The sequence below is a fragment of the Thamnophis elegans genome, chromosome 5 (assembly GCF_009769535.1).
Source record: "Thamnophis elegans isolate rThaEle1 chromosome 5, rThaEle1.pri, whole genome shotgun sequence".
In the NCBI taxonomy this organism is placed as follows: Eukaryota; Metazoa; Chordata; class Lepidosauria; order Squamata; family Colubridae; genus Thamnophis; species Thamnophis elegans.
Genome location: NC_045545.1, coordinates 59,845,978 through 59,860,636, shown reverse-complemented (window position 1 = coordinate 59,860,636; position 14,659 = coordinate 59,845,978). Strand labels below are relative to the sequence as shown.

Here is a 14,659-nt window from a genome sequence, read left to right as displayed (position 1 = left end):
TAATTTTTACTGTTATATTAATTATAAATTATTCTGTTTAAATAGTTATGCAGAAGGCATGGCGGGAAAGGAATCCTCAGGCGCGAATCAAAGCAGCGTATCAAGCTTTAGAATTAAATAATGAGTAAGTTTGCATGTTCATTCTAAACCAGGTGTGTCCAACCTATGGCCCGAGGGCCACATGTGGCCCTTGACAGCTATTAATGTGGCCCCACAAGATATAATAAAAAAGTACAAAAATAAAGGAAGGTTGTTATTTATATACGTTAAGTATATTATATATTTTATATGCAGGCCAAGATAACATCTCTTTGTTCAATGTCTAGGCAAGTGAAAAAGTTGGTACACCCATGATCTAAAAAGAATTGAATTAAAATTCTGAATTTTAGAATTTCAGTTTAAATTTAACAAAAATAATTTGACATTACTTAGTCATATTATTAGCACATTTAAATATGTGTAATAGCATTCTAATTTCTTGAATGTTGTCCCATGTTGTTCAGTTCTTTAACTAAGATACAAGATTTTTTTAGAGGCTCAACTCTGCAAATGAAGTATCTTATTCTTATTGGGATTTATATGCCGCCCTTTTCCCTGAGGGGACTCAGGGCGGCTTACAACCACAGGGGAGGGGAAGTGCAAGGTCAAAACAAACACTTTGTGAACAAAAGAAAAATAATAAAACACAACTTTCATTCAGCAATCAAACACTCGGGCGGGTAATTGGAAGCCTATCCCCAGGCCTGCTGGGAGAGCCAGATCTTGAGGGCTGCGCGGAAGGTCTGGATCGTGGTGAGGGTGCGGATCTCCATGGGGAGCTCGTTCCATAGGGTCGGGGCAGCAACAGAAAAGGCTCTCCTCCGTGTGGTCGCCAGTCGACATTGACTGGCAGATGGAATTCGGAGGAGGCCCAGTCTGTGCGATCTGATTGGTCGATTTAGGGAGGTAATCGGCAGAAGGCGGTCTCTCAAGTACCCAGATCCACTACCATGGAGTGCTTTAAAGATGGTCATCATTATCCTGAAGCGCACCCGGAGACCAACAGGCAGCCAGTGCAGCTCGCGGAGGACAGGTGTAACGTGGGCGAACCGAGGTGCGCCCACTATCACTCGCGCGGCTGCATTTTGGACTAGCTGTAGTCGCCGGATGCACTTCAGGGGCAACCCCATGTAGAGCCCATTGCAGTATTCCAGTCTAGAGATCACAAGGGCTCGAGTGACTGTTGTGAGGGCCCCCTGATCTAGGTAGGGCCGCAACTGGCGGACCAGGCGAACCTGGGCAAATGCCCCCCTGGTCACAGCTGACAGCTGATGGTCAAAAGTCAGCTGTGGATCCAGGAGGACTCCTAAGTTGCGAACCCTATCTGAGGGGTATAAAATTTGAAGTATGATGCAATAGTGTGAAAATAACTGGATCTAGATCTGCCATTTAGTTCTTTTTTTTTTTTTTTAAGACCAGTCAAGGTTAGCAGTGGGGTGGAACTTAGAAGGGTTAGTGAAACTAACAGTAATAATTTCTGGTAACCCACTACTTTCGGACCAGCCTATCTGCCATTTAGTTCTTGAAACAAAAGTACACAGTGGAAGTCAATAGGTGCTTATTGGCTATATTGCCTTCAGTGAGTGAACGAGGAAAACACATGCCTTATTCAGTATTATTACAAGTTTCCTATTCAGAAAATCTTCATTTCTGTTATAATATACAAATTCAAAATAAATCCTAAACACAATATTTCATTGTTTATTAAATTCATATACCACCCGACTCACTGGTTGACTTACAAAATTTTCCCTTTCTCTTTCAGCTGTGCCACAGCATATATTCTTCTGGCTGAGGAAGAAGCAACTACTATTTTAGAAGCTGAAAAATATTTTAAACAAGCTCTGAGGGCAGGAGAAACAGTTTATAAAAAGTCTCAGCATAGCAGTTCACAAAATCCACACCACGAGGCACAGCTTAGTAAGTATTGTTACGCAAATTGTTTGAAATCGGTAGATTTGAGATTGGTCTCACTCTAATCTTTAACACAAAGGTTAATACTTTTTCAATGATACAGGTTAAAAGCAATATAATGCAAAACTGTAAATCAGAGATTAGAACTGATTACTGTACATTTTAATTTTAGTGCAACAGAAAGCAGTAAAATTGATCTGATTGTGCAACCTATGAGTGTCCATTTGACAAATAATCTCTCAAGCCCAAAGCGACACAGTGAAATCCAGTTGTGTCCCTCACTTTATTTGCTTCAGTGTTTACTTGCCAAATTAAAGCTCTACCCTAATAGATAGCCTAAGACAGTGATGGCTAACCTTTTTGTCATCGTGTGCCGAAAGCGCACAAGGCGTGCAACAGCACACGAACATGCATGCTCACACTCATAATGCAATGTGCGTGCGACACTGCCCAGTGCGTCCCCCATGCATGCGCACAAGACCACCTGCGCATGTGAATGCGACTACACGCAACTTATTTTCAGCCCAGTAGTCCTCTCTTCAGCCTCCTGGGAGCAAAAACAGGCACACCACACACACCCCATGCTCCTCCCGCCCCCTACGCATGCACGCACATCTCCCGCATGCACTCCGTTCCCCCACAAATGCGTGGCAGAGACCCGAAAACCAGCTGCTCGGCAGGAGGCACGTGCGCATGCAAGGTGGAGCTGAGCTGAGGTAACGGCTCGTGTGCCCACAGAAAGGACTCGGGGTGCTACCTGTGGCATGCGTGCTATAGGTTCACCATCACGGGCGTTAAGAGATTCAGGGTGTGGCTACCCCTCCTCCCATCTAGCATAGTGCCTTAATTTGGGATTTTCTCTGAAATCCTTCTCAGTTGTCTTTTGGCTGAGAAACCTATTCTGCGATGATTCCCAACTGCTTCTTCAGGTGCACATTCTATCACATCTTGCTCAATAATTCTTTGTTCAGCAAACATTCAAAGTTGCAAGAGCGATAAACGAATGAAAATTTAAAAGAATACCTCTTTTAGTTTTTACAAACACAATCTTTATGTATATAGCAATATCAACATAAAATATATTTTCCCCCAATGTAATAGTATTTTATTAGAATCCCATGTATAATGAGTATTAAAAATGAAAGTAAAACATTTATTTATTTATTATTTATTTAGACAAAATAACAAGTTATACTGTGCAAATGTAAATAAAACCTCAGAGACAATGGTAACTTTTGACAATAATACATTAGCTGAATCTCTTTTCAGGAAGAGATACCAATGTATTGGTTTATGTGAAAAGAAGACTAGCTATGTGTGCAAGAAAACTTGGAAGAATTAAAGAAGCAGCAAAAATGATGAGGGATGTAAGTGAGATATTTACATGGAAGTTTTTAAAGAAATAGTGGTTTTTTCATTTTCTCAGTTTTAGTTGTTTTAATTTACTAGGTAAAAGAAGATCTGTAGTGTATTGTGATTAAAAATACTGGTAATTGTAAGGGTGGTTTAAATTTGCATAGTAAAGGCATGTAAATTGAACTCAAAACACTTGTAGGATGGTCAAATCAATCAGTTTTGAGTAAGAAACAGATGTAATTAATTTGAAATAACAATTTTTGAAATTATTATACTTCTATCTGCCATAGTCAAAATGACTGTTGTCAGCTTACAGTCTTCATAACTTGAAAAATGATTTTTTAAATTTACAATATTTTCTACATCATTATTGTGTATGAATGTTTTTTAAAAGTGGTTATGCTAGCCTCTACCTTCTGATTCATTTGGATATTAAAGATTATCAGGATGCATTTCCGGTCATTTTCACTCTATGACTTTTCCAATTAGATGACTTTGCTTGTTTTAAAAGCTGAGTTGGATTTTTGTGACTTGGTGTCTATTTAAATGAAATCATAGCTTATTTTTTTCCCCTTCATGTTGGCAAGATATTTTGCTTACCTTATTCTGCCTTTCCGTTTCTGGCATTTAAAAAAACCCTTGCAAATGTGTATTGTCTACTTCTCTGTAGTTTACACTCATTTTTACCAAACTATAATTTTATATAAAATATTTTTCTCCTCCTGTTTATAGTTAATGAAAGAATTTCCTGTTCTAAGTGTATTGAATATCCATGAAAACCTCCTAGAAACACTTCTGGAGCTGCAGGCTTATGCTGATGTCCAGGCAGTTCTAGCAAAGTATGATGGTAAGAATGTATAATAATTACGAAGTTTATGTTTCTGCATTGGCAATAAACAGTGGGAATAGGGAGGGTAGTATGATTGTGTAGTGGAGAAAATTAGGTGATGGTTATTGTTTGAAGTAAAGATTGTGGTAAATAAAATGAACATTAGGAACACATATTTATGAAGCAAGATCACTGGCTGTGTAGGTCTTTAGTAATCCAGAAAAATAAAAGTTATAGATAATATGAAGCTGTGAAACAAAATAGTAACTTGCAACTGGTTCAAAAGAGTAGAATATAGATCATGCATTTCTCTCTTTCTTGTACCTATAATTCAAATCATAACAACAAGAGAAATTTGTTTTAAAACTACACATGACCTATTTGGAGGTCTGAACTTTTGTTGTAGAAATCCATTATTATTTATTACTATATTCATTATTACTGCATTTATATCCTGACTTTTCTCTTGGGTACTCAAGGTTGTATATCATTTTTATTTCTATGGTGAGATAAGTTAAACTGAGAAAAAGTAACTGTTAAGGGTCACTTAATGAGCTCTGTGATCAAGTGAGGACTTGAATCTCTTTAGTTCAAGATTGAATGGCTGTGGGTTTTAAGCCTTCCTCTCCGCCAAGAATCTAATGATCTTCCATTGTTAATTTTGGATGGGTTAACATTTCCTCAGGCATGGACTTGATCTGGAATCTTTCTGCCCTAGTGCCTTTAGCAGGTGGCAGCTGTGACCAGATAGGACTTTGCACAAATGCATCCCATGCTCCATTTGTACCCACTCCTAGATTGGGAGGCACTGGTCATTGTCACCTATACCCTAATCACCTGCCAGTTGGGTTATTTAAGCACACTGTACATGGGGCTGCCCTTAAAAAGCATTCAGAACCTTTAGGTGGTCCAGAAAGATGCAGCACATGCAGTATTGTAGATCCCATGTAACTACTGCCTGATGAGCTATCCTGTGTCCCAGTTGCTTCTGAGTATAATTTAGAGTTGAGGGTTGAGGTCATTAGCATGATTGCCAATGCCCAAAGATTTCGCTCTCTTACACTAAATCCAGTAGAGTGGGCATGCTTCAGGTCCCTTTGATAGAAGAGTATAATCTGGTGGGTTTTTGGAAGCCAGGCTTTTTGATTATAGTACCTGCCTTATGGAATAGCTGTGTCCTAGAGATTTGGAAGGTCACATCCCTGAAGTACTTTTGAAAGTCCATGAAGTCTTGGTTTCCCCTAGGCACTGTTGTAGGAATGTCAATAGAATTAATGGAGCCTCTTGCCTATTGAGGCATATGTTTATAAGGTGCTTATTCATCGCTTAGAGTTCATTGGGAGATATATGGCTATATAAATTTGTAAAAGCACTCAATCAATCTCCCCAGCCCAAACCTCGTATGCTCACTGCAACTCTACCTTGGCTGAATATATTAAATGTGGAAATATTGGATGAAGTACAGTATATGATTGATTTTTGGCTTTCAGATTTAATCTCATATATCTAATATATAGATAAATTCCTGTATAAATTGCTGTTCAGTGAAGGAATGATTTTGAAATGTTTCTTACTTTAGGATCTAAAGACAACAATTTATTGTTCCATAGATATCAGCCTTCCAAAATCAGCAGCAATATGTTACACAGCAGCACTCTTAAAAGCGAGAGCAGTTTCAGATAGGTAAGTGAAATATTTGATTGGCATATTGATATACAGTAAAACAGTTATAACAGATTTTCATTATTGCACCATGGCAGTTTTGCTTCCAAATTGATATAAAAGATAAAATAAATTAAATATCTTTGCTCCTCTTTTTTTTAAAAAATCAACATAGCATTTACCCAATGTTATTATTCTAAAATAAAAACTTTTTACGTAGCAAATCTTTTTCATTACATCTTATTTTCCTGCCAAATTGCTGCTAAAAAGTAATTGAAATATAGAAATATGCAATATATAAGCACACAAATTCAATTGTTATCATATATAGTAGATACGCACACTATTCATTTCCAAAGAACCACTTCAAAACTGTGTTATGGAAAGTGGCAAAGCGAATTACAAATATTTGGTTATCTAATTTCTTATTCTAAGTTAGCACTGACCTTTGCCAGAGTTTGCCATTTTATGCAAGCCAAGGGCTACATATAACCTGAATGCTGGAAGCAGCATTCGAAAGGGAATAAAACTTGGTTAATATGAAATTGATTTTCTTAAAAGTAAATAAAATGGCTTAAATATTTGATATGAATACTCTGCATATATTTAAAATTCAGAATTTTTTTTTGAAAGTTTGGGGAAGCCATACCTAAAAATTTGTGTGCTGTTTTGATTTCTGTAGAGTAATTAAAATTTAAGTTTGATTTTGCTTTCCTGGCTAGTTTAGCTATATATTGGGCTTATTTAGTGTTTTGCAATTCAATCTATTTATGGTTATTCAATGACTATTTCTTCAATAACCCATTGGATAGCCATAAATAGATAGAATTGCAAAACACTAACCATACTTACAGTAATACACCACAATGGCTGGATTCTTACAACATATTAAGCCAAACAATCTTTATTAGTATTTTGCCTGAAACAGTTTGTGAAGCAAGGAAAACTTCATATATTTTAGATATGCACACACACACACAAACACACACACATACACACACACACACACACATTTGACAAGTAGAAACAAGGCTTAGTTCTTTATTTCTGGTATAAGGATATTAATATTACTAATTTAAACCTTTATCCTATCATTTTTTATCATTGCTTTATCTTTTTTAAGATGCTGGATTATGAATTGTTTCTGTTTTGTAATATAACAAATTTGGAATGTTGTTATAGGTTTTCTCCAGAAACAGCTTCTAGAAGGGGACTTAGCACAGCCGAAATTAATGCTGTAGAAGCAATACATAGAGCAGTAGAATTTAACCCTCATGTTCCAAAGGTAAGTACATCCCTTAGCTCCCTCTTCAAAGACAAGTGTTGATTAAATGCTGATAACATTTAAATAGGATTGAAATATCTTCACTGATCTTATAAATACCAAAATAATTTGTGTGTTTTATAATTTTTTTAAATCATTTTTTACATAATATATTGTGAATGAAATATGTATGAATAGACAACTTTGCAATAAAGCCCATTAAAATCATCAGATAAAATCCAGGAGATAACAGGGGAGTAGGGAAGCAAGAGGAAGAAGTTGAACCCTATAACAGTCTCCCAAATTGAACTGCGAGGGTGAAAGATATTGAAGACCATTGAATTATCAGGAAAGGCTAGGATGGGTGCATTCCCCTCCTTCCAACTCCACAAAAGAACAGCCAATGCTGTCATAGTACTATATCCCAGTCTGAAATCAGACTGTAAAGGTTCTGTGTAATCTTCTCCCTCTAGGACATGTATATATGATTACACTTACAAGTGGGCAAATAATGTATATCCCGGTAACCATAATTTTGTATGACCATTATAAAAAAGTATTCTTTCTATCATTGGCACTTCCATGATTATCCCAGTATGTAAAGGGAAAGGATTCTATCTTTAGTTTGTATAAGGGAAATATCAAAATAATTATATAAATATATTCTTAATTATTTTTGTTCTAGTGAGCATATTTGGAATACTTAGATTTATTTTAATATATGTAGGTGTAACAGATTAAAGACTTTCTGTAAAATCTGTATTGCCCAATTGGGGGTGGGGGGAAACAGAACAAGAAATTTTATGCCCAATTCATCTTTTCCTGAATAAATGTGTCTACAGGAATTGGAACTTCAAATAGCCATTGCTGTCACTGATAATATATTACCTTTATAGCCTTAGTAATAGAAGGATGGCTTATCCCTGGACTTAATCCTCTTTTGATAATCAGGGTGTTCAAATGGTTCTTTTCTTGAGGTTTGACTTTATTCATCTAGTCTTCTCTTTTCTTGAATATGCATTGGGAGAGCTAATTGCTCTAAGGATTTTCTACTCCCTTGCATGATTGATCAAAAGCATAGCAAATTCATTTCAGGTAGTCTCATTTCTCTAGCTTCTGCTTTTAGGGTAGAAGACAGATGTATTATTATCCAATAATAATAATGTCTGTCCTATTGCTTCAGGACTACTGTGTCTTTGAGGAGTTTAATATGTTTTATGTACTTCTGACTGGTATAACATATCAAGAAAACTGATGTCATAGTAATACTTTTATAGTCTTATCTAATAAAACTTTCAGATTTAATTTTTTTGTATTAATGTGAGTTATATGTCAAGGGCTGTGAAAAAAAACATGTCAAATTTTTTAGGCTCACTGTTAAGTTTGATTAAAAGATTATTTTAATCAAAGGTAACTGTGGCTCTAAAAACTATAAATAAACACCAAGCTAATAATTTCATGAACTAAAAACAATTATAATAGAGGCTGGATATTTGAAACGACTTTCACATTGACAATATGTGAATGATTCCTTAGTGGTTTAAAAAAATGATCAAAAAGAATTAAATAGGATTAGTAAGAGTATTGCCCTCCAGTAAATAGACTCAAGCACTAAGAGAAGAATCAGTCAGGCAGTAAATGCATTTTGTTTCACCATCACAACTTTGGCTACATTCCTTCAACCTGAAATGGGGAAAGTTAAATCCTCTAAACTGAATTAGTAAATAATCTCTTTGTTCATGGTATCTGATGGAGTAAAGCAACAACTTGGTTACATTCTTAAGAGTTTTCTTGGTTACATTCTTAGAGTCAACAGAAGTATTGAGTACAACCAAATAATGTACCTAATACTTCAAATGACTATTACTAAATGGAATGGGCTAATTCATATATTGTAGGCATTAGTTAATTGAATGATTACAAATGGCTTTTTCTCAAGGACACATTTCACATGGATAAAATATTTTCAGGGTACTGTAGTTTTTGGCTGATAAGAATCCAAAATAACGCTGGAAGGAGATAGTTATTAGTGTCATTTACAAATACATTCTAAGTATTTAAAAATAATTTATTATATGCATTTATTTTACTTTCTGCTTCAGGTTTAGAATCAATAACGAACTCAATTAGAAAGTATTTTCAGTTGCAATATTAGGACAGAAGGAAGAACATTGCAGCAAAAACATCAGTTTTTAAATTTGCTGCTTTTTTCAGAATAGGAATTGGAGACTTTCATTTGAAACCTACTTGGTAATAGATAACTATAATGAGCAAGCACATCACTTTTGAGTTATATGTATGAAAGTATGTAATACTATACTTTTGTAATAATCTCCAACACTTGCATTACTCCCCTAATAAACTGTCTGCTTGAGCTGCTATCTTATTCTATTTTGTACACAAATCGTTTTATCAGAATTATCTTTTACCAGGATAATATTTTTGAAGGCATATAATTTAAATCTTTATCAAGCTTTTGCACAAAGCAGTGAACCTAACAATACTGTTTCCAAATAAAATATCCACATTAAATTGATTTGGTCTTTCCCACTGTGAAATATAGCCCCCACTTTAAAAAAAAAAATGAATTTGCCAAATAATTCACGTTTTCTTACAAGCAGTGCTTTCTCTTTCTGGTATACAAATCAAGATTACAGTAATTTATTTATTTTTACAAAGAATAGTTCCTCATCACTTCTAATTTTTTCTGCCAGTACTTGCTAGAAATGAAAAGCTTAATTTTGCCTCCTGAACATATTCTGAAGCGGGGGGACAGTGAAGCAGTAGCCTATGCATTCTTCCATCTTCAGCACTGGAAGCGAATAGAAGGGGCCCTTAACTTGCTGCACTGCACATGGGAAGGCAGTAAGTATTCTGTCAGTAATATAAACTTATTTTTTTACTAGTGTAATACAATACAATACAATACAATAAAACGTTATCTGACACATTTTAGCAGGATTTTTAAATTGATAGTTTGTTTTAATGGTAGTCATAATCTGTTGATGACTTATAATAAACAACAGCTTGATAGTAAATTAAAATTTGAAACCATGATCTCTTGTTGACTTATGGAAACAAGACAGTTGTTATTAGTATTACAAACCTTAGACGAAATTGATGTTTGTTTTAAAAGTTTGTTTTTTCCTAAGAAAAATAAAAATTCATAAATCTCTCTTCTTCCCTCACCAAATTTCTCTGTTGAACAGATATTATTAGTCTGCTTTTCTACATTTCTGTTTTTAAAGCTGCTAAATAAAATGCATTTAAATAAAATGCCATTCTTAAACTCCCCAAGTTTCATTGAATTTAATTGTTCTTTTATTGGGAAACAAGATGGATTATAAGAAATCTCCTAAGATTTCTTATAAATACATCACAAGTAGCCAGGCTTGATAAATTTTTTGCTCCACAACCTAAAGATATCTATAGTTTTCAGAACAGTTAGAGGAAACTGCTGATTTCTGGAGATGATTATTTTTGTAAATAAACTATATAGAAATAGTATCAGAAATTAATTTTAACATGTGTTTCACTATCAATTTCCAGACAGTCTTTGGAATTCTCACTCTTAAATTATGGCAAAATCTACTATGTGGAAACATGGAAATCATTTTGTATCATCCCACTGTGGCATACTTTGCAAGTTGCTGCTTTGTTTATACTGTACCATCCAACAAAGCTTTTCTAAGCTGAATAGAATCCTTAATTCATTATTAGGCTATATAGAAAGCAAAGCCTCTATATCAAAGTAACATGATATAATTTGTAAGGTATTTTGAAGTTTATTATTTTTCCTGTCTAATAGTACTTGGATGTCATTGTGAAGGCAGGTGTTGAAATCAAAGAGGTCAGAAGTATCATCATATTTATTTGAATCTCAGTGATCTTCCACTGTTAAATATCCAACTATTTGCAATATTTAAATGCGGTTCAGTTTGTGAAGAATGTTACTAGTTGCTAAAAGTAAATTTAGGGGATTTGATGAGTAAATTATGGCATTGCTTAAAAAGAGTTTGATTGCAGGTTTGTCAAAGCAAACTTAAATATGTTTTCCTATTAAATATCTGTTTTAAAATGTCTCTTGTATTTTGTTTTGGTGGCTGCTAGTCAAATCTCACTGTATTTTATACTTATAATTACTTTCTAAATTCTCATGGACAAGTTTCTTATCCTTTTTATAGACTACACTGAGAAATGACTTTACCAAGATCCTATATATGTATGTAACATTTGTAGAAATTATAAAGCAGTTTTTTCCATGACTTGATGCCAATCATTTTTACCTCTCTTTCAGCATTTAGGATGATTCCATATCCATTAGAAAAGGGACATCTATTTTATCCTTATCCCAGTTGCACAGAGACAGCAGACAGAGAGTTATTACCAAGTAAGTGGCATTTTTCATATATATTTTTCTTTATCTAAGGTATAGCCTTTGTATACTGTATTTCTATGCAAACATATTCCATACATCTATAGGTTTAAATATTGTTAATTTTAAACATGACACTGAGGAAGGATAGTATTGATCTGCTATAGTAGAATCTCTCTTTATGTTAAATTTACAATGTGTAGTCTTTGCAGTGCAGCTCCCTTTATACATTGAAAATTTTACTTTATAAAACATGGTGAGGAACCTTAGTCCCTTAAGATGTTCTTGGTCTTCTGATTTCCATTAGCAATGGCTTGAATAATCAGTCATCAGGAAAGTTAGAACTGTATACAAATAGCATTTGGAGACCAAAAAATAATATATGAAAATAACTTGCAATTTTCTTTTATTTCCAAGATGTAAAAGAATAATATGTGATAAATTATCTGCATATTTGAATTAAAGATATTTTTGCTTCAGCTGAACAGAATAAAATTACCTTCCTTAGATACATATTTGACTGATTGCTTAGTTCAAGGGAATGACATTAAGTGTTACTTGTTCTCATATCCTCAGATCAGAACAGACATTTGAAGCATTTATTGAACAAAGTTTTCAAATTATAGGAATTGCAAATTATACTAATAATCTTGTGAGTCCATAGTAAGGCTTTTTCAGTTGGTATTTGCTTCTTTTTCAACGGGCAATCTGAACATATATGAATAGTGTAGAATGAAACAAAGATTCGTACTCCATTTTTGAAGAGGCAAGAAGGAAATAAAAAGTAATAACTAAAAGAGTTGGAGGTATGAAATAATAAAAAGAAAAATTAAACTAAAATTAATGTGTTAATTTTACCAACAGAGCTCGCTATATCTTTCTCTCATTTCAAATTTTAACTCCATCCAGCAATGACTTTCTTGGATTTCCTTCTCTCTCTCTCTCTCTCTTTCCCTCCCTTCCTCCCTCCCTCTCCCTCTATTTCTTTCCTTCTCTTTCTGTGTGTGCGTGTGTGTGTATGTATAGACACACACCTAAACATATCAATACATACATGTACATCTACATACACAGGGAGAGATAGAGCTATAGGGATATATATACACATACATACATATACATCAAACAATCAAGAATGTATCATTGGAAGAAATGAAACCATGAATATTGGATATTGACTCTACTGCTCAGTTTTGCCAACTGTAGATTTTATATAATCCTTTTTTAATCAGATAAAAATTAGACTGTTACCCTCTATACAAATACTATACACAGTATTCCATGCTAACTATAGTGACATTTTGCTGTTTAGTTAGATAATCCTTGACTAATGGCCACAATTAGGATCAGAATTGATTATGGAATTGAAGATAATATATGTAAAAGGTTCTTACATATAGTTCCTAAAATTGATATATCTAATGTTCCAGATAATTTAGAAACTCCTTTTAAATAAATGTTGTTCCCTTAAGCATTTGCATATAATGGCTTCAAAGTTATATTGTTTGTCTTCAGCACTGCAGTTCTAGTTTATCATAAATATGAATTAAACTCTTGCAAAGTTTGTAAAGATTGACTGATGGTGTTAGGCAGTCTGAAAATACCTTACTAATGTTTCTGTTGCTGGGTGTAAATTTTTCACATAATTGTAAAGCTTTATAAAGCTTTATAAAGTTCATAGTATTTGCTGTTGAGATTCTGTGAAATGGTAACTTAAGGAGTCTGGCTTTAAAAAAAAAAAGTATAAGGAATGCTTGTAACCAGAACAGCCAAGGAACACATCTGCCATAGATGGATGCAGTTGGATAGATGGTAAAGATTACATCTCAAAAAGCTGTACTTAAAATTAATTAAAATATTCCCCAGACTGCTTTAAATTAGTCATTTCTCACTCATGCAGGATATTGCACAAGGAATACTTTGGCTAGTGGATAAATCTAAGCACTAAGCTTCCATTATAATTAAACTCCTATGCATGCAGACATTTCAGCACAGTAACTCATGCATTCCTGTTCATTTTATTTATGATCAACTTTGTATTTAAGCATAATATGTTTTAAAGCCAAGATTAAATGTCAGGGTGTTTTCAAATTAATGTTGTACACACACACAAACACACTCTCACACACACACACAACCTACAGACGTACAAAGACCATATTCAACAGGTACCTCTGCTCCCTTTAGTAAAGCTATTAAGTCCTGGCCCTTCCTCCAGGCCTTAGGGTCCACTTGAACTGGCTTTTTGGTTGTTTTACTCTGTTGTTTGAGCTTTGTTTTATATTTTGTATTTATATATTGTACATATTTAATGTTATGGAGGGAATATTTGTTCTTTGATATGTTGTTTGTTTTTTATGCCATATGCTTAGAGTCACATTGTTGAGTTAGGTGGCCTAATAAATTTCATAAACAAGCAAACAAATAGATGGATTATTGCCAAACAAAACTTCTGTTTTGGTGAATGATGAAAATATGTAAGACTGATCTCAAAATATATTTTAAGGTGCAACAGAGTCTGCTTAATGGGGCTACAATGTATTATAAAAGTAGATCAGACTGACAGAGCAATTTTATGTTGCTTTCAATAGCCTATTCATTTTTTAATAAACAATATATATGTATGTATGTATGTATGTATGTATGTAATATTAGTACTGATTACTTATTTATCTGAAAAAGGAAGAACTTTAAAAATGTATTGGGAAATCTCTATTTGAATGGGATATTTTAGAGTATATAGTTATTGTTAGTTTAAAATACAGAGACTTAAAAGAGAAATTCAGAAATCTATATAGGCTTCCACTTGTGATAGTATAAAAGAGAAATCTGGAGATTTTTTAATGTCATATGAACAGAACAACATACAATATATAAATAAAATAAAGTACAATTGTGACAGTAAGACCCAATTTTAATAAATAAATAATATCCAGTTACTGTATTAAATTCAGTATTAATAATAAATTCATTAAATAAACAACAATGCAATTACATTTTAAAGCTATAAAATATATTAAAAATCAGTATTAAAAACAAGCAAATAAGTGAAAGATAAATATTCTTTATAGCTTATGATAATATTACCTTATAAATGTTTCCTAACCTAGTATATAGCTGCAGTGACACAAAATATAATGGTAGCAATTGAACTATTTTAACTTCTTTGGCATGTGCTTTATGTTCAATTTAGGAAAGGTAGAAAGGATACTCACGACCT

At 33.8% G+C, this 14,659-nt stretch overlaps 1 protein-coding gene across 4 annotated transcripts in view; it reads left to right on the top strand.

The window, feature by feature from the left end:
• The window catches only part of ST7L (suppression of tumorigenicity 7 like), a 36,335-nt gene that overhangs the window by 9,019 nt on the left and 12,657 nt on the right, over window positions 1-14,659 (top strand). For all 4 annotated transcript variants that reach the window (XR_004255422.1, XM_032217571.1, XM_032217572.1 and 1 more), the window contains 8 exons: window positions 46-124; window positions 1,805-1,959; window positions 3,223-3,320; window positions 4,042-4,156; window positions 5,749-5,821; window positions 6,983-7,085; window positions 9,779-9,929; window positions 11,362-11,454. Coding sequence is in view for 3 of the 4 variants with exons in the window: in XM_032217571.1 (XP_032073462.1) it covers window positions 46-124; window positions 1,805-1,959; window positions 3,223-3,320; window positions 4,042-4,156; window positions 5,749-5,821; window positions 6,983-7,085; window positions 9,779-9,929; window positions 11,362-11,454 (867 nt within the window). In the remaining variant the exon portion in view is untranslated. The remainder of the gene's footprint in view (window positions 1-45; window positions 125-1,804; window positions 1,960-3,222; window positions 3,321-4,041; window positions 4,157-5,748; window positions 5,822-6,982; window positions 7,086-9,778; window positions 9,930-11,361; window positions 11,455-14,659) is intronic.